This window comes from Equus caballus, chromosome 26 (assembly GCF_041296265.1).
Source record: "Equus caballus isolate H_3958 breed thoroughbred chromosome 26, TB-T2T, whole genome shotgun sequence".
NCBI lineage: Eukaryota > Metazoa > Chordata > Mammalia > Perissodactyla > Equidae > Equus > Equus caballus.
The window spans coordinates 37,856,332-37,875,185 of record NC_091709.1 but is presented as its reverse complement, the minus strand read 5'-3'; the positions used below and the strand labels follow the sequence as shown (position 1 = coordinate 37,875,185).

The window sequence follows — 18,854 nt, the reverse complement described above, 5'->3', positions numbered from 1 at the left end:
TTCGGACTTCCAGATAAACTAAATGCCAGGAAAACAATACACGTAAAGTAACCCCATGATTCTGTTCATTCATCATTTCAAAATATACGTTCATGAATTAATAAAGAAATGCTCCTGTGTCAATCCAGTAGCAAGTGATAGATTTTTGAACCTCAGCTTCTGGGTAATACATCTGGGTTATTTATAAATTGAATTAGTCACAGACAAAATAATGTTTCATGAGAAAGAACGTCCAGTGATTTGTTAATCTCTCCTTTCTACCCTCACTGCCACTGCCCAGGCACTTTACTTCAAATTTGGCTTTATTTTCACTGTTGACATTGATTAAAATGACATTTACATTGTACAGAAAGTAAAAGAGGTCTTCGGCATCAAATATTTTGCTCTGCCGAGAAGCACGAATCACTGAGATTGAAATGTCATCTGTCTTAATTGCCCAACCACATGATCTCCATGGAAATTCTGAACAAAGACCAAGGAACTTAATGTCTTCTGAGCAATGACAATTTGAATTTGCTCCATGGCACGGGCATCCCTTCGTGCCTGGATGTCACAGGTTGGCTTTATGGCTCTCTTGCTTATCAAGGCGACATCTGGAACTCGGTTGCACTAATGTTCTTGTGGATGGTGGCCTTTGGTTCCTCTAGATTCAAAATTTGACTCCTGTATTTCTCTTGCCAGTCCTCTACGATGTACTGGTGGTAGGGGTCGTTGGAGTGTTCTCGTCGCTTGGATTTCACCGTGCTCACCAGGATGGCTACAATGATGAAAGAGAACATTCCAATCATCACCATAAGGTACAAGATGACATAGTAGAAATTCTCAGCGTCCACTTTAGCTTGCAGGGCCTCTTGCTCAGCTGTCGTGTTCCTGCGCCAATTGTTCATATAGGTAATAAAAATCTTTTTGAAGACATCTTCCAGGGTCTGTGTCAAATTGGATAAAGTGGGCATCTTGCCCTTCTGCTGCAATTTAAATCATAAGATAATTGAACAAGGTTAAGAAAACGGATCCTTTCTGCATTTGGCTACCTTAAGGGATGGAGGGAGGGGCATCCGTGGGGAAGTAATATTATTTCTTCTTAACCTGGCTGGTGATTGATTGAGTGCATAGTTTGTTATCCTTTAAATGTTTCGTATGCATTTTATGAATTTTTTGCATACTTGACATCTTGCAATAAAAGTTTAATGGAAGAGATAAAACTATATATACTATGCTCCCAATTTATATACGTAAATAAATGTGTACATGCCTATGAAAATGGAAAAGACTGGAAATAAACGTTTCAAAATGTTGATAGTGGGAGGTATGTTTAAAGAAAATTCTTTTTCTTTTTTATACTTTTCTAATGTTCCAAATTTTCATCGCTAATCTTGCATTACTTTGTTTTTAAATAGATCAGTAACCTCACAACGGCTAGCACAATGCCTTGTTCATAGCAGGCGTTCAACAAACACCAGTTGAATGAAACAGTGACTCATGTATGTCCCGTGTTTTTAGAGAATTACGGGGCAGAAGATTGCAAGAGCATTGACAGATTTTGTGGTTTGTTTCATCTCCTGTGTCTAGGCAGTTCTTTTTCCAAATATCCCAAAGAGATGAGTATGTACATCCAAATTTGAAAGAAGTATTTTAGGTAAGCGATACAAAGAAACAACCTGAGAGATGATTCGTATTTCTCAAATCCAGCTCTCCTCTCCATCCTCACTATCACTGCCCAGCTGCCAACATCTCTCACGGGGATGATACAACGCAATCCAACACAGCTCTCCCCAAAGCCATCTTATGGGGGGCACGTCTGTCCTGCACAGCAGTCAATATGCTCTTTTTACGACAGAAATAGGGTGGTATCATTCCCTTGCTTTTAAAACAATGCAACACCTTCCTGTTGTTCTTAAAATAAAATCCTAATTTCTCATCGGGGTGTACCTGGCCAGGCCTGAGCTGACCCCTGACCACCTCCCCATTTACCCCACACTCACAGAAATCTGGTCATACTGGCCTTCCTTCCGGCAAGTTGATAAACATTCTCCTGCTTCAGGACATTTGCATATTCTATTCCTTCAAAGTAGAATACTCTTGCCCTGTTCGTCCCTCTGCTACCCTCTGCCCCTTACAGTCCTAGCTTAACTGTCACTTCTGAGAAAACTTCCTTGGCCCTGCTCTCAGTTGGTTCCCACCACCACCATCACCACCACCGCTTTTCTCCAAGAGCATCTTGTTATTTTTCCTCAAAGCACTCTTTGCAATATGTGGGAATTGTGCATATCTATCACTGGTATGTGTCTGTGTCTGTGTGTGTGTGATTATTGGCTTCTGGTCTCATCTTTCCTTCTTGACTGTCATCTCCGTGAGGACAGGCCTCAAATCCCCTTTGTCTACCTTGGCCCAGCCCAATGTTGGTCACAGAACCTGACACATAGTTGGCACCCAATGAATGTCTGATGAATAAATTAATGTGCCAGGGACATGCTAGACATTGGAAATGCCGAGATGATGAATACGAGCATTCTGTCTGTGGAAGCTCAGTGTAGTGGGAGAGATGCAAACAGATGTCAATGCGAAGTGCCAAGAGTTGTGACAATTATGAACAAGTGATAAAGGAGCTCAGAGGACCGAGCTGAACCTGGTTCATAAATGGGCATGGAGGTGTGAACAGAACCAGAAGGACTACAGGCAGGAAGGAAACCTGTGATTGGCTGGGACCTGCAGGTCCACCCAGTCAATACAAGCCCAAAGGACCCAACCACAGGTTTGCCTGATACTGTTCTGAAAGGAGTGTCCCCTCTCTTTAACATGTGTCTTCCTTTCCTCCTATGAAAAGAGATGTTTCAGACCTCCCTGCCTTGGAAAGGAGGACAGACAAACTTCCAGGTCTTTCTCCCACAGAACATGCCTTCCCAACATTTCCCACATTGAGAGTTACTGTCACTAAGATAATATATGTTTCTCAGTCTGTTTTAAGTTCTATTATTCAAAGAACTCTAAGATCTTCCTCTCCTTCTCACCTCCACGCAAAGCCTAGTGGGTTGAAAAGAAACTTAACAAGTAGACGATTGCCTCAAAGCCAGGCCAAGCTCATATTCCAAGCAATGTAATAGAGACATGCTTTTCCCCACTTAATACAGTTCACTGAAAGAGTGTAGATAAGTGGCTTTAATCCTACTCAAGACTTCACCACTGGCTCCTAACCCTTGGAGAGACAAAGTCTACTCATTTTGGGGGAGTTCACCCTTGTTTCATCAATTGAAAGGCAACTACCCACACCCTCTGTGTTGTGTCGGGTCTGGTCTTCAAACGCTACGGGGCAGGATGACTTCACCTGCGAGCGTTCCTACCTTCCGTCTCGGCCAACCCTTCTCCACCTCATCATCCGATGAAGCAAATTGTGATTTTGCCAGCTTATCTGTCCCCCTGCTCACCCTCCAGAGAGATTTCAGTTTCCTTTTGTGAAGCCAAATTGGAAAATGGGTAGAACATAGAGACAACTGGAAAAGAACCAGAAGATCTAAGTTTACAAAATAAAGGGCTGGTAATGGGGCAGAGGAAAGTCACAGGGATGGGCATTGAGGGAAGCTGGTGTGGGGGCGTGTCCTGAACAACTGTGGAGGAGGAAGAAACCAAGAAGGGGAAGAACGAACCTCTTCCAGGTAGAGACTCAGATCCCTTGTAGGGTTCTTTCTGAGATCCTGTCAATATTGGAATTATTCTAGCTACTTTCACTTGTTGGATAGCACTTCTTTGAAGCAACTCCAGTATGCACTGGGCCTCATGAGGCCCTGCCTTGGATCTGGGCTCCCCCAGAGAGGGGGTGGCGCTGCAAGCTCCTAAGTGACTTGAGCTTCTCTCCCCACCCCGCCTCCCATGTGTCTCCTTTGTGAGCTGTGCTTGGAGTTCACCAGTGGCTCCTCTGAGTGGAGGAAGTAAAGGTCCCAGTGTGATAGGGGATGGGCAATAGGACAGGCCACACTCACTGCCAACATCCTTCTGCGAATGTTTTCATCAAAGCAGCTGGTTAGCTTTTCACCACCTGTGGAAAACCCAGGTCAGTGCCTGACTCATAAGAAGTGCTCAGTCATTAGTCCCCTTCCTTCAGGGCTCTGAGGAATGGGGACATGGAGAGGTATGTTTCGATGCTTAGCAAGCCCATCTGGGATGGGGTGCCTCAAGGGAAGGCTGAGAGTCCACAGCCAGAATGAGGATGGGGCACTTTAAATATTGAGGGGGAGGGAATTGGGTCCCAAAGGAGAAGGGAGGGAGCACTGAAGTAACCCTGGTCTTCTGAATGACTTTGCCTGTGTTGTCCCGCGGAAGAAGAAGGAAATACAATTTCTCCAGGACAAAGGAGCTGAATGTTTCCTGACTCACATGCACAAGAAAGTGGTATGCTCTTGTAGTTTCAGAAAACTCACCCCCCAGCCTTTCCCTGGCTTCCCAGTCTGGGTTGGAGACCCCTTGTCTATGCTTCTTCTGCAAACTGCCATGTTTGCTTGCTTGTTTTCAATTACCTGTTTCTTGTGTGCTCATTCATGTGATGCTCAGAACCACGCTATGACATTGGGGTTATTACCTCCACTCTAGAGACAAGGAAACTGATGTTCAGAGAGCGTCAGTCATTAGAATCATCATTACACGAGAGCCTGAGCTGATGGTGGGCTGAGACTGTTTTATTTGTCTTTGAATCCCAGGGCCCAACGTCGTGGTTGGGACATAATGGCCTTTACTAAATGTTTGGTGGATGAATGAGTGTTTCTCTCCGCGTCCTGTGGAATTTGACTGGAAACTATGGGAACAGTGATTCTTAACTTATTTTCAGGGGAGGGGAGAGGAAGAGTTCACAGATCCCTTGAAAAGTGTACATATGCACATACGAAGCTCTACATTCACTTTCAGGGGCCTCCTGGGCCTCCCAAAGCACCTCCAGAATCTCTGCAAAAAAATCTCGCTGAGATGAGGGACGTCAGTGCCCAATTCCACTGGAGTCATTTGGGTTTGTTTGAAGGTGCGGGTGTGGTAGCATTCACCGACCTGTTGGCGCTAATACTGCTGATTCTTAGCTCTTCTAACGTGGACAAAGGCCCCTGCTAGGCAGATCAGGAGAGGCTTAATCACAGAGCCGAAAAGGTCCTAAGGGGGTTAAGTCCCCAAGTGCTGACCCCTGGCCAGGCTGAAAAAGTCAAGTCCAAGGGGGATTCGCTTTTTGAACTCTGTTGCATGAGACATGACTGAGCAGTCCATTGTCTGTTCCAGGAGCACATAAAAAAGCAAACCACAGTGTGTGAAAGCAGTTTCATTGGTGGACATTGTGCTAAAACATATTCAAATAAATTTACATTTCTGATATCCAGAGTAACTGTTTAGCTGGTAGACCTTGACCATATTTGGTATACATACTTCTCCCTCCTATAGAGAGAATACCATAATTGGTGTTTACTTCAGTAATGTGAAGGCAACTATTATTAATGTTCCATTAAACCATATTAAATTGCTCTTTATATAAGTTAAAAATGGTCAAATACTGGCAACTTCATATAGTTTGACCTAATATATATAGTCCTATATTTTGGGGCATTTTCAATAAATAATTCATGCTCGAAAACCAGGATAGGCCCCAAGAGATTATTTAGGCTGGACTATTCACTTGCCAGGTGGAGTGACTGTAGCCCACAGAGCTTCAATCACTGACCCAAGGTCACAAGGTTTGCATGTTGGCCATGTGCAACTTGGGGACTAGAAACCCAAGTCACCCAGCTTAGCACCCAGCACCCACTCTGTCCTAGCAGAGGTCACACGTTCCAATAACTCCCTGTTTATATCGCCTGTGGCTGGTGAGCTCAACTGGGCAAAAGAAATGAGACCGAGACCATGGGTGAGCTCATGCACGTCAATTAGTTCTGCCCTTTCTTTGGACACATAATAATTCCCTTATTCCAGCTGTGCCTGTCACAGTGTGTGTAATTCATAACAAGGGCAATCTGGACACTATGAGGAAAGTAACACCCACTTGATCCCCAGATCCAAAGTTCTGTCTTCTTGAAACATGGTGGATCATTAGCATCACCTGAGCCTGCAGAAGGCAGCAAAGTCTTTCATTTTTATATCAAGAATAGAAAAAAGATACACTTATCTACATTTGCCATGAAACTCCCATAAAAAAACTTCCAAAATTTCATCCAAAGGCAATTACTGAAGGAATGAGTAAGGAAATACTACTGAAAAAAAAAATAAGAAGAAGAGGAAAAAGAAAGAGAGGGAGGGAAGGAGGGAGGGAGGGTGGGAGGAAGAAACGAAGGGCTAGGTATTATGCCACAAAAATCATTCCTTTTATAATTTTCTGGAAAAGGAAAATAGAGAGCTTCATTACTTAATTCCTCAAAAAATAAAGAATTTGCAATGGAAACTTACCGAGGCAGTGTGTGAGCAGTGGGAAATTCCTTGCTACAAAGCTAGGCTGATCTGAACCTTCTTGTTGGTGTTGTCGAGCTCTTAGGATTGTGCATAAATCTCAGTGGGCTGGGCACTCTCAACTCGCAGCCAATTAAGCCCTTGCTAGATGCAGCCGGCAATCCTAGGCTTTTATGAACCCAAATGTTTAATCTAATCTTATGTGGAAAGTCAAACACTGACCGGCATTTGGGAATTAACCTTGGAGCCTGATGGGGTGTGCCTGCTTGGAGTCTGGCATTGGGCAGAGCCAGCACGAGTTCCCTCTTCAGGCCCCGTAATGCCAGCTCCATCCAGCACAGTGCCTGGGCACAGTGACTGACCCTCCCAGGAAAAGTCTCAATGGACAGCACCATTTCTTGCCAGAACTTGCTTGGAGGGAAAGCATCCCAGAGAGATGAGACGAACATGGGCATCCCTGGGTGGTTGGCGTAGGTTGAGAGGAAGGCCAGTATGATTCAAGGCAAGTGACCCTGTTCTGACCACCTCTGCATAAGGCAAATTTTGTTTAAATATGCCTCTCTTGGACAATTTCCAAATGACTTTATAAGAACATTATCATCTTTTGAAATAGAAACTGGCTACTATACGGAGGAAATGGAAGTAAGTCCAGCAAAGTATGTAAACACCTCAAAAGAGCTAACCAAACTCTACTTACCAAAAGATCCTTTTCTATCATGGTGGGAGTCCTTGGAATTTGGCAGAGCGGTGCTTAATAAGAGCTAACACTTATTGAGTATTACCACGTGCCAGGGCCTTCTCAGATGCTTTTATTGTATTAGCCTCAGGTAGTTATTGCCACAACCCGCTGGAGAAGGTACTATAACCTTGACAGCGGAGGCAATCCAGGCACAGAGAGGTCAAGAGCTCAGGATGATAGAGGTAGAGCCAGGATTTGAATTCAACCCTGCATGGCGGCTGCAGAAGTTACAGTTCTCTAAAATCACTGGAGGGTCGTAGGGCTGGCCATGACCGTGACCTTGAAGCTGTGTAAAGGAAGGTTGACTTTGTTTTACAGTTGGATTTCCTCATTAAGTGGTGCTCTGAACAATGTGGTTTGAAGAACACTGGGTGTCTAGGATTTTAAATTATCTCCAAATTATGGTAGTTAACATGGTAGGTATGATCTGAAGAAGTAAGGACCCCTATAACTCCACACCATTTGTCCTCGTCGATTGTCTTCACTGAACAAGATAAGGCAAACCCAACCGGAAAGAAAGGAATGGTTTGACGGTCCAGTTGGGCTGAAGGTGTCTCCTCAGAAATGGAAGGAAGACATTCAAATGGCTCCGTGGGAAGTTCTACTGGGGTGACTATGCCACCTGCTGGTGGAAACAAGGAACAGAGGCCCATCTCCCTCACTCTTCAAGTAGCCCTGGCTGTTTGACTTCACGTCTTGAATTCTCCTAGGGCAAAGGTGAGGAGAATCAAAAGAGTGCACAAGTCTACACTTCGGTGACTAGAGGCAGAATTGGAAAGCGATATGTCCTGGAGGCTAAGAGCTCGGCTTTGGAGGCTGAAAAACCAGGTGAGCAAATTACTTAGCGTTTCTGATCTTTGAATCCTTCATCTGTAAGAATCCTCCTTAGTGGATAGCCATAAAAATTAGATGAGATGATGGATATAAACCACTTATTACAGAACCTGACACATAGTAGGGAAGTAAGTGCCCCATACATATTAATTTTTGCTATTATTTTTAAGAGAAATAAGCAAGAGGACATGGCAGTGAGAGGCAGAGCTTGACCAGACCTCACCGAGGAAAAGAATGTTCTAGCGCCGGGTGAAGAGTAGGTCCTTGATGGTTTATTTTTAGATAGCTCTTCCCCATGCCCTGATATGCAATTCACATGACTGGAAAGAGATGGGGACCTGAGGAAATGGATGCATAAGCAAGTGTACATATGATCCAAGTATAGTTACAAGCTGGAGAAGAACGGAAGGGGGAACGGACTGTTTCACGTTTCCCCTTGACAGGCGTCAGCCCCCTGACCTCTGCAGAAGGCTCTCAGACTCACTCTGCATCGCCCTCAGCAGGAAAGTAAAATGGTATCTGCCCAGAAAGCAAGGTAGATAAAGGCAAATGTTCTCTCTGAAAATCAAATTGCAGCCCGCGTCTTTTCAGAGCTCCTCTGCCTACACGTGGCATATGTCTTTCAAACCCAGAGAGCCGAGTCTGCCTTTGGATTGAAATTGGATGTTATTCACTCTGACATCCGGCACTAACAAAAACCAAAACTCCCTCAAAAGAGAAGAGCTGTGGGAGACTTTGTTTAAAATCGAGTCTGCCTTTCAAGCTGCCAGAACTGTTCCTAGGGCCCCACGATGGATACAAACCAGCAGGCTAACGAGACTCCTTAATTGAAACACAGCAGCTAATGATAAATGATGGGGCATGCAGAAACTGGGGGTAATTGCCTTTGGAGAACTTCAAATCAGTTAGGGTCTCTCTGCCTCAAGCGAATCCTGCTACGAGATACCCCGCATGGGCTCTATCCACGGACCTACTGTTACCGTAAGGCAACAGAATTGATGACGCTACATCCATATCCTCATCCCTCCTCCGCACCCTCCCAGATAGTTGTGTCACCATTTAGGGTTCAGTCCAACTTCAGAGTTTGCATTTCTATGATGATAGAAATATTGTTCTTTGATGTCCCAAGTAGTGAGCTGTAATTACATCTCTCCTATACAAGTTTTTGTTTTTCATGGAGTGAATAGTTATTTCATCTTTGCTTAGCTACCTTTGATCTCTTAGACATCAAAGCTACCTTTGATAGGGGGTATCTCTTTCTATATTCCTCAGTGGTTCAACATCACTAGTCATTAGGAAAATGAACTTACGACCACAATGAGATACCCACTATACACCTACCAGAATGGCTAAATTTTAAAAAGACGGACAACATGAAGTGTTGATGAGAATGTGGAGTAACTGGAACTTTCATGCCTTGCTGGTGGAAATGTAAAATGGTGCAACCACGTGGGAACAGTTTGGCAGTTTCTTAGAAAGTCACTATGTGGCCCCAATAATCTCACTTTTGAGTATTTACCCAAGATAAGTGAAAAAAGTATGTCCACACAAAGACTTACACATGAATGTTCATCATAGCTTTATTCGTAATAGCTGAAAACTGGGACTAATCCAAATATCCCTCAACAGATGAATGGGTAAACAAATTATGGTATATCCGTACAATAGAATATTGCTCAACAATAAAGGTGAATAAACTAATGATACGTGCAACAACACGGATGAATCTCAAAAACGTTATCTGAGCAAAAGAAGTCAGATAGAAAAGAGGTCGTACCGCATGATTCCATTTCTAGAAATTCCAGAGAGGCAAAAGTAATCTATCATGATAGAAAGCAGATCAGTCGTTTCCTGGGGCCAGATGAGGGGAAGGTTGACTGCAAAGGATTGAGAGAGAACTTTTTGGGGGTGACTGAGTTGTTTTAGAGCTTGATTTTAGTGGTGGTTGCCTGGGGGCATGCATTTGTCAGGACTATGCGCTTAAAATGGGTACATGTAATTTTATGTAAACTATACCACGATAGAGTTGATTTCTTAAAACTCCATGTTTATTTAGGTGACTTGTAAATTCACATCTCCAGCCCGGTCCTCTCCTCTAAAGTTCAGACTCAAATATCCAAATGCTTACTTGACATTTCCACTTGTATGTATAATGGACATCTCAACTTCAAAAGTCCAAACAGAACTCAATTCTCCCACCAAATCTGCTCCTCCTCTGTACTCTGTGACAGTAAAGTGGCCTCACCATCCTCCCAGTTCCTTAAGCCAAAACCCTAAGAATTAGCTTTGATTTCTTTCTTTTCCTCACCTCCCACATCTAATCCACTAGAAAATACTTTTGACTGCCTCTCATGAAAGAGAAATCTCTCCAAGCCTTGAGCATTCCCACTGGCAATGAACCTACCAGAACCATAGAACCTACCCCAATCTCTTTGAAAACTGTGCCTACGCTTTTGTGTCAAAAATTAGCATAATGGTCAATTGAAAAGAAGAGTTACAATCCTTCTCATGAGCCAACTAGACACCTGTTCTCAGAATCTTGCCTTTTCTTTGTTGTACTTTCTCATTGCTGCCCTAAACCTAGTTCTTTCCATTTCTGCACAGGCAGGCCCTTTGACTTGTCTTTTTCGCCTGGCAAGCAATAAATTCAGCTTTGTTTCCGACTGCTCTGGTGGTTTTCTGTCTTAATTTGACACTTCAAAACACATCCCAACTCAGTCTGCTTCTCTTCAAACCACCCTGGCTCGTGGCTGGACTGTGTCATGACTTGCTCACTGCTTTCAGCTTTCCACTCTTTGTCCCCATTCATCCACCTCTAAGAGCAACCAGCAAGATCTTTTAGAAACATAAGCCAGAACATGCTAATCCCTTACTTAAAACTCCCCATGGCTTTCCCAGCACCTTCAGAGTAAAATCCAGAATTTTTAGTGCAGCCCACCAGGACGTAGCCCCTGGTGCCCTCTCTAATCTCATCTTCCGGTCCTAGTCTGATCCTGCTTCCCTGCTCCTCTTTTTTCTGCCTTAGCAACTGTATTCGTTTCTCATTGTTGCTGTAACAAGTTACCGTGAACTTGGTGGCTTAAAACAACACAGATTTATTATCTTAAAGTTCTGGAGGTCAGAAGTCTTAAGTGGGTCTCACTGGGCTAAATTCAAGGTGTGAGCAGAGTTGGTTCCTTCTGGACACTCTTAGAGGAGAACCTGTTTCCTTGCCTTTTCCACGTTCTAAAGGCTGCCTGTATTCCTTGGCTCATGGCCCCTTCCTTGTATCACTCCAATCTCTGCTGTCATCATCACATTTCTTACTAACAACTCTGACCCTCTTGCCTTCCTCTTATAAGGACATTTGTGATTGTACATGGCCTGCCCAGATGACCCAGGATAATCTCATCTCAAGGCTATTAATTTAATCACAACTGCAAAGTCCCTTTCACCACATAAGGTAACTTAATTCATAGGCTCCACAGACTAGGACGTGGACATCTTTGAGGGGCCATTTTTCAGCTACCACAGCATCTTTGCATCAGCTGTTTCCTCTGCCTGGAATGCTCTTCCTACACATCTTAGCACAACTCACTTCTTCTTTACTTCAAATGACATCTTCTTAGAAAGGTTTTTTTCCTGCCTATTCAATTTGTAACACTGGTGTCCACCCCAGTGACCAGCCACTGTTTTATTTTCCTCAGAGCATTTTTAATTATCTAAGTTGTGCGGGGCCGCCACATACGGTTGCATAGGCTGGACAGTTCACAACCAGGGACCACTATTCCTTTGGACTAGAGTGTGAATGGAGTCTGTGTGCAGCCTGCACTGCCATACATGGCATGTTTGAATTCTGAAATCATGTTTTATTGCTTGGTTTTTTTTCTTCCTATCTCTGAGGAGAACTTGAGCTTCTTGACAGCAGAAACTTTGCGTTGCCCTTTTTGAGTCTGGTGAAACAAAAGCTCTCGCTGCTTCCCAAATTCATGGGAAAGGTAGCAATTCTAGATTCCAGATCTGATGAAATCAACAACCTCATCGATTTACAAGGTACTGAGATTATTCTTTCAATCAAAAACATGCTTGGAAAAGAAACTTTCATCATTTCAAAAACATTAATAGCACTTGAAGTTTCCAAATGGGGCTCATAAAATAGGAAGCTTGTTTGACGGTCTTAGCATGAGCATGATGGTTTTGTGAAAAGCTGGAGCTGGCTGTGCTGGGAAGGACTGAGAGTTTCATGCAGCTGCACACTGAGCTTCTAATTTCTCTATGCCCAGCTTTAGAATATTAGAAGAGATGACAATGATTCTAGAGTGGACGACATTATCTGACTGAGGAACTCCCGGAATTGTCTTCTTCTCTAAGCCACAAACAAGTGCAGCCATTTCTTTTTTATTTTAAAGATTGGCACCTGAGCTAACATACGTTGCCAATCTTTTGTTTGTTTCTTTTTTCTTCTTCTTCCCCCCAAAGCCCCCCAGTACATAGTTGTATATTCTAGTTGCGAGGGCCTCTGGTTGTGCTCTGTGGGATGCCACCTCACCATGGTCTGATGAGCGGTGCCATGTCCATGCCCAGGACCCAAACCTGCAAAACCCTGGGCCGCCGAAGCAGAACATGCGAACTTAACTATTCAGCTATGGGACTGGCCCTCAAGCTCAACCATTTCTGACAAATATGGCTTCACCCGGACCCCCCAGACACATGGGCTTCTTTTGTTTATCAATGAAAGAAGCAACCTTGTAGGATGCTTCTGAGACGCTGCTTTAGTGTAGAGCAAACCAAATTCTGTTAAAGTTTATCCTCTTCAGATGGAGCCTTCACCCGAGGTGCTTCCCCACCTTTTCTGGCTTCATGCTTTTGGGGATGAGAATCTTGCCACCAAGAAGCAGCAGGCCTATTCTGCAATGGCAAGCCAAAGGACATCTCAGCATCATCATGTTCTATTTTCCTCCAGCAAGGACCAAAGTGCACAATGACACATGGCATAACCTACTGGCAGGGTATTGTCTTAATTTCTGTTTATCTTGGTAGCATTTCTCCACAGGTGCATTAATCTGGAGTGAGTGAATGAGACCTTGCCATTATATGAGGCCATTTGATAAAGATGATTTTCAAGGAAGAAAAGGATCAAAACAAACAAAAGAGAATCAGCAGCATGAGGGCTACAGGCATGTGGGGATTCAAACAGGATGGAAAGATGAGAAGGGAGGCCCGGAACTCAAGGGACAGCGTGGGGCTTCCTGTCCCCCAGGAGCTGTGGGAGGCCCATGGGCCCTTGTAGGGAAAAGAAGATCAACCCAGACAGGGAAACAGAGGAGGGGTCACAAGCAAACTTTGCTTTCTAGTTTTGCCAAGAATCAGGCCTGCCTTTTGGTCTTTGCTCAGAATCCAGGTTCCTGTTAGTGCAACCAGTGAAACTCTTTCCAGATGTATTCTTGACAGCTCTCCTCATTCCTGAGCCCTTCATTTGGGCAGATGGTTGAGTGGGTTTTCTCTGGAGCGTCTGTGTCTGATTCAAAGACAGAAGCCAGGGATGGAGAGTGTCCGGGGCAGGAAGAGTCCTGTGTGCTCCCTGGGAACACCCACCCCCCAACTCCATCACCATGGGCTCCCAGCCCTCTTGGCGCACTCAGGTTTGGCCTCAGTGGGGCACATCTGCCAAACCCAAGCACCTGCTCCCTTAAGAAATCTTCTCTAAGATTTCCCTCTCCTTGAAAATTTGAAACAAATCCATGGTTCCTTGCCTTGTCCTGGAGAAAACTATCTCCAAGTCTTTCCTGGGTTCAAAGTGTGGTAGCTTTAAGAATTTGCTTCACCTCACACCTTTTAGGATGGCTATTACCAAAAAAACAAAAAACAACCAGTGGCGATGGGGGTGTAAAGAAATTGGAGCCCTTGCACACTGCTGGTGGGAATGCAAAATGGTGCCGTCACTATGGAACCACTATGGAGGTTCCTCAAAAAGTTAAAACTAGAACTACCATATGATCCAGCAATCCCAGTCCTGGGTATTTATCCAAAAGAGTTGAAATCAGGATCTCGAAGAATATTAGCACTCCCACGTTCATTGCAGTGCTATTCACTATACCTAAGATGTGGAAACAAGTTAAATGTCCATCAGTGGATGAACGGATGAAGAAAATGTGGCATATACATACAATGGAATACTATCCAGCCTTTAAAAAGAAGGAAATTCTGTAATGTGTGACAACATGGATGACCCTGGAGGACATTATGCTAAGTGAAATAAGCCAGGCACAGAAAGACAAACAGAGCCTGAGTTCACTTCTATGAGATATCTAAAATAGTCAAATTCAGAAAATCAGAGTGGAATGGTGGTCACCAGGGGCTGGGAGGAGGTGGACGCGGGCAGTTACTAATCAACAGGGGCAAACTTTCAGTCAAGCAAGATGAACAAGCTCTAGGGATCTGCTGTCCAACACCATACCCAGAGTCCACAATACTGTATTTGACACTGAAGTTTCTTAAAAGGGTAGAGCTCACACTAAGCGTTCTTGCCACAATGCAATGAAATTAAAACAAAAGACTTTGCTTCAGATCCACAACCCCAGGGAGACAGCACAACTTTACTGAGTATCCAGAAAAGGGATGGCCGGGGGGGACCTGCTGCCCTCTCTGGAGAATTCCTGAGGACCACTTTCTGGTTTCTGGTCTTTCAAGCCTGACTATTCAGGGTTTTTATTATAGGTTCCCCTCTGCCAGGGCTAGAGAAAGAAAACCTAAACCAGAGGCTGTGGTATTCAAAGCCACCACACTGTGTCCCCACAGGGCTGTCGATCAGGCACGGCTCATAAAGCAGCCAAGTCTGGAGGTGTCAGTTCTGCATGTAAAAGTGGCTTTGCAGGGTTATTGGCAGGTGGAGTCTCCCCCCGCCTGCTCTAGCTGCCAACAGCCCTTAGCAAGGCTGCCAGCTTATTTCTTTTTTAATTTCTTTTTTTTTAAGAGAGTGATGAATACAATCATTCTATATAGTTTAATTTTTTAAATTTTGAAATCATTATAGATTCAGAGGAAATCGCAAAAATGTAGAGTCTCACGTGCCCTTCGCCCAGCTTCCCCCAGTGGTGGCATCTTACAGAGCTATAATGTACTGTCAAACCCAGGAAATTGACATTGATATGATGCTGTTAGCTAGACCACAGACCTTATTCAGATTTCACTGTTTTTACCTGCATTCATTTGCATGTGTGTGTGTAGTTTGATGCAATTTCATCTAATGTGTACATTCACAGAGCCATCACAATCAAGGTACAGAACTGCCCCCTAGCCACTGAGGAACTCCCTCTTACCCCACTTTACACTTGTACCCCCCCACCCCTTCTCTATCCCCCGGTCACCTTCTCTATTAACCTGTCATTTCAGCAATGTTCTATAAATAGGATGATGCAGCACAGAACCTTTTGAGACTGGCTTTTTTTCCCCACTCAGCATAATGCCCATGAGCTCTATCCAAATTGTTGTGTATGTCAATAGCTAGTTTATTTCTATTTCTGAGCAGTACTCCATTATACAAATGTCTAACTTTTCACCTGCTGAAGGACATTTGAGTTTTCCATTTTTCGCTATGGTGAGCAGAGCTGCTATGAACATTTACCCACAGGTTTGGGTGTGAGCACTAGTTTTCATTGCTCTGAGATAAATGCTCAAGTGCACAATTGCTGGGTCATACGGTAGATGCATGTTTCGTTCGCTAAGAAATTGCCAGATTCCAGAGTTACTGTCCCAGTTTACATTCAGCAATGAGTGATAATTCCAGTTGCTTCATTTTGTCACCAGCATAGCTTCATATTTTGTATCCGTGGTTAGGAACCCCTAGGATTCAAAACGTTAGACCGACATGGGGCCTTAAAGATGATCCAGTCCAGCCCATTGATTACCCGGGGAGGGCCCAAGATGCTGAGAAGAGATCTGACCGTCATTTTCTCTCTTCACTCAATTCTTCTGTTATTATTGCTACCTTTCCTGTTTGCTGGCCTCAGGCAGAGCCGTCTCCTCTTTCTGATGTCTCTGAAAACTGGTCAAAGGTGAGGCTGGACCGAAGGGCCTTGTTTAAGTGTCAGGGGAAAATCTTACCGGGGAATTTGATCTTGTGCTTTGCTGCCATTGAAGAAACCAGGATCCTGCTGCACTTTCAGATTCTTGCGCTGCTCTTAGTGCACCGCTGCATCATCTTCTCTCAGGAAATTCCTAACAGCACCAAAGTTCTAATACAATCTGAATTGCAGCCTGTGGCCAGCTTCCCCAGGTTCACCCGCCCCTGCCCGTCAATAATGTCAACAGCCATTGCTACTAGCTCAGCTACTCCCATTTATTGAGCACCTGCTGTGTGCCAGGCAATGTGGGAGGCACTTTGTGTACCAAGCTTCCCATCTTTACTCCTATCTGCAAGATTAGTACAATGAGCTCATCTGCCGATGAGAAAAAATGGCTACAAAAGTCATAATCTCAGACTCAAAAGTTTGAGAATAAAAGAACTGGGTCTAAGTCGTTCTTTTGCACAACCATTCACAGTACAAAATGAATAAAATATTGTTTTTGGTGATCAAAGAGGCCTTTCCTGTCACTTTCTGAGCTGAAGCGTGCAGTGTGCCTCTCTTCCTAGGTTTTGTACCCGAAACTTAGGTAGCTGACACCAGATGGCGCCAAAGCTGAGCTTTTCCATGGCGCGGACCAGCTAGACCTTTCCCAGAAGCCCCGGATTGAGTCCTCATATCGCCGTGCGTGCTTCCATCGCAACCGTAGCATTTTCTAGCACGTTAAGCTCTTTATTAAAATAGCAGGCATTTTTGCTTTCTTAAAAATCAAATCGCTAAATATTAACATCCACACATCTTTTAAAAGGGCTACACTTTACAGCAAAAAGTAAAGAAATACAACAGCCAGGTAGAACATAGAACCTTTCCAATAAGCATCAATTGTCTCAAATCGCTGTTTGTTCTAACTTGGACTTTTCTGTATGTGAATGCTCCTGAAAAACAGAAAAATGTTTCAGACCCTCACTTCGAGTGATTAAAAGCCACGAATTTCTTTGCAGTTTCCTGTGGAGATGAAGTGAAACCATGGCCGCAGTTTTCTTTACAACTGGGTTTGTTGGAGAATATTTTAAGAACTGAAGACCTCTTGTTTTGCTTGTCAGTGCCGAACTCCTCATAACCTGCTAATTTCCCTGTTTCTTTCTACGTGGATGCATTCTTTTCTACTTCTTCATATGCCTGTAATAAAACACGAAAGCAGAAAGGCTACTACTTCATACAGGCTTCATATCCCAACGACCTCCCGTTTTCCTAATTCAGATATTTCCCGTGCAGGAATTTTTCTTCTTCTTAGTTCTCCTTTCTTTGAAGTTTCACGTTGGGTGACCAACTCGTGCTGTATTCCCTGGGAATTCTTTTCCATCCTGCATCCCGGGAATCCTCTTACTCCCAGGCAGAGTGGGGCAGTTCGTGAGTTTTAGTTTCAGTAAAACTTTACTTGAGTACAGTTTTAAGTTTGAGTAAAGTTAACTTGCATTGAATTTAAGATGAAGATTTAACTTCGACCACTGTAGCGAGCTTCATTCTCAATCATAGACCTATTCTTCGTTCATTTATTCATTCAGCAAACATATATTAAGAAAACTCAGGGGGCCGGCTCCGTGGCCCAGTGGTTAAGTTCGCGTGCTCCGCTGCGGCAGCCCAGGGTTCAGCTCCTGGGCGCAGACATGGCACCAGTTGTCAGGCCACGTTGAGGCGGCGTCCCACATCCCAAAACTAGAAGGACGTGCAACTAAGATATACAACTGTGTACGGGGGGGGGGGGGGGGTTAGATAAAGCAGAAAAAAAAAAAAAAGATTGGCAACAGTTGTTAGCCTCGGTGCCAATCTTTAAAAATTAATTAATTAATTAATTAAAAAAGAAAAAAAAAGAAAACTCAACTCCCTCTGCCATCCCAAATCCATCTAAGTAACTCTTAAGGTTCCCACATTTCACTGCAGCTTTTTGACACCGACAATTTGTGTTACACATCTGCTAAGACGCACAGTGCCCAACACAGCATCTAATCCATTCCATAGATGCTTCATTAACGGTTATTAAATGAAAGGAAAACAATGAACATCCCTTCTCCGTCATGGCTACTGCTTCTCTCTGGTTCTAAGTATGTCATCAGCCTAGGACCTTATAAGCCCCTCCTGGAAGCTAAAGAAAGTTCTTAGGAGGGAGTAGCAAAGGAGACATCATGATGTCACACGGGGTCTTGGCTCTGATAGGGGCAGCAGCGTCCAACAGCTTTTAGAACCTGCCTCAAACTTCAAAATTCCTTGTCAACTTTTCTGGGAATAAAATCTTCTCCAGTTTGTTTTCTGTGAGGCTTATATTTGTATTGATGAGAAGCTAGCATTTAGGAGGGACTCATAACTCGGGAGCAGTCTTCATTTTGCCCCAGACCTCAAAATCTCAGAAGAGGAGGTAGTGGCTGCCGGCGTGGGGGAGAGGAATTTTCCTGAGAGATTGTCCTCTATTCCCAAATAAGTTCTGTCTGTCTTTCCCAGCCAGACTCTCTATAAAAGGGAAAACTGGACAACAGACCGTGGGGAAGGAGCATGTCCTGGCAACTTTCTGTGAAACGCGTACACCACGCTGTTTACAAATTCCTGCAGCCAGGCCCGGCATCCAAATGTAGACAACTCTGTTTATGTAACTAAAATAGACGCTTATACCGTGCGATTAAGGTGGTACTGGGAGCTGGGTCACAGTGAGGAGCCATTTGCTGCAGCTGAGGCCAGAAAGGAGTGCAGGACACAGGACCCCCTGGGACCCTGAGCAGGTATGCAGTTTTTTGGACTAGTTTTCTGGTCCAGAAATCTCCCAGGGTAGGCATGTCTAAGAT

The 18,854-nt window shown here is 44.1% G+C and overlaps 1 protein-coding gene across 2 annotated transcripts in view; it reads right to left on the bottom strand.

The window, feature by feature from the left end:
* Positions 1-442: 442 nt before the first annotated feature.
* The window catches only part of KCNE2 (potassium voltage-gated channel subfamily E regulatory subunit 2), a 65,391-nt gene continuing 46,979 nt past the window's right edge, over positions 443-18,854 (bottom strand). Inside the window, exons 1-2 of one of the 2 annotated variants that reach the window (XM_014736350.3) lie at positions 6,406-6,541; positions 443-965 (exon numbers count right to left, since the gene is read on the bottom strand). In XM_014736350.3, the coding sequence (XP_014591836.1) occupies positions 582-953 (372 nt within the window). In that variant the 5' untranslated portion in view covers positions 954-965; positions 6,406-6,541 and the 3' untranslated portion in view covers positions 443-581. Of the gene's footprint in view, positions 966-6,405; positions 6,542-18,854 lie in introns of those variants that run through there. The other variant, XM_070252573.1, reaches the window with a different exon arrangement.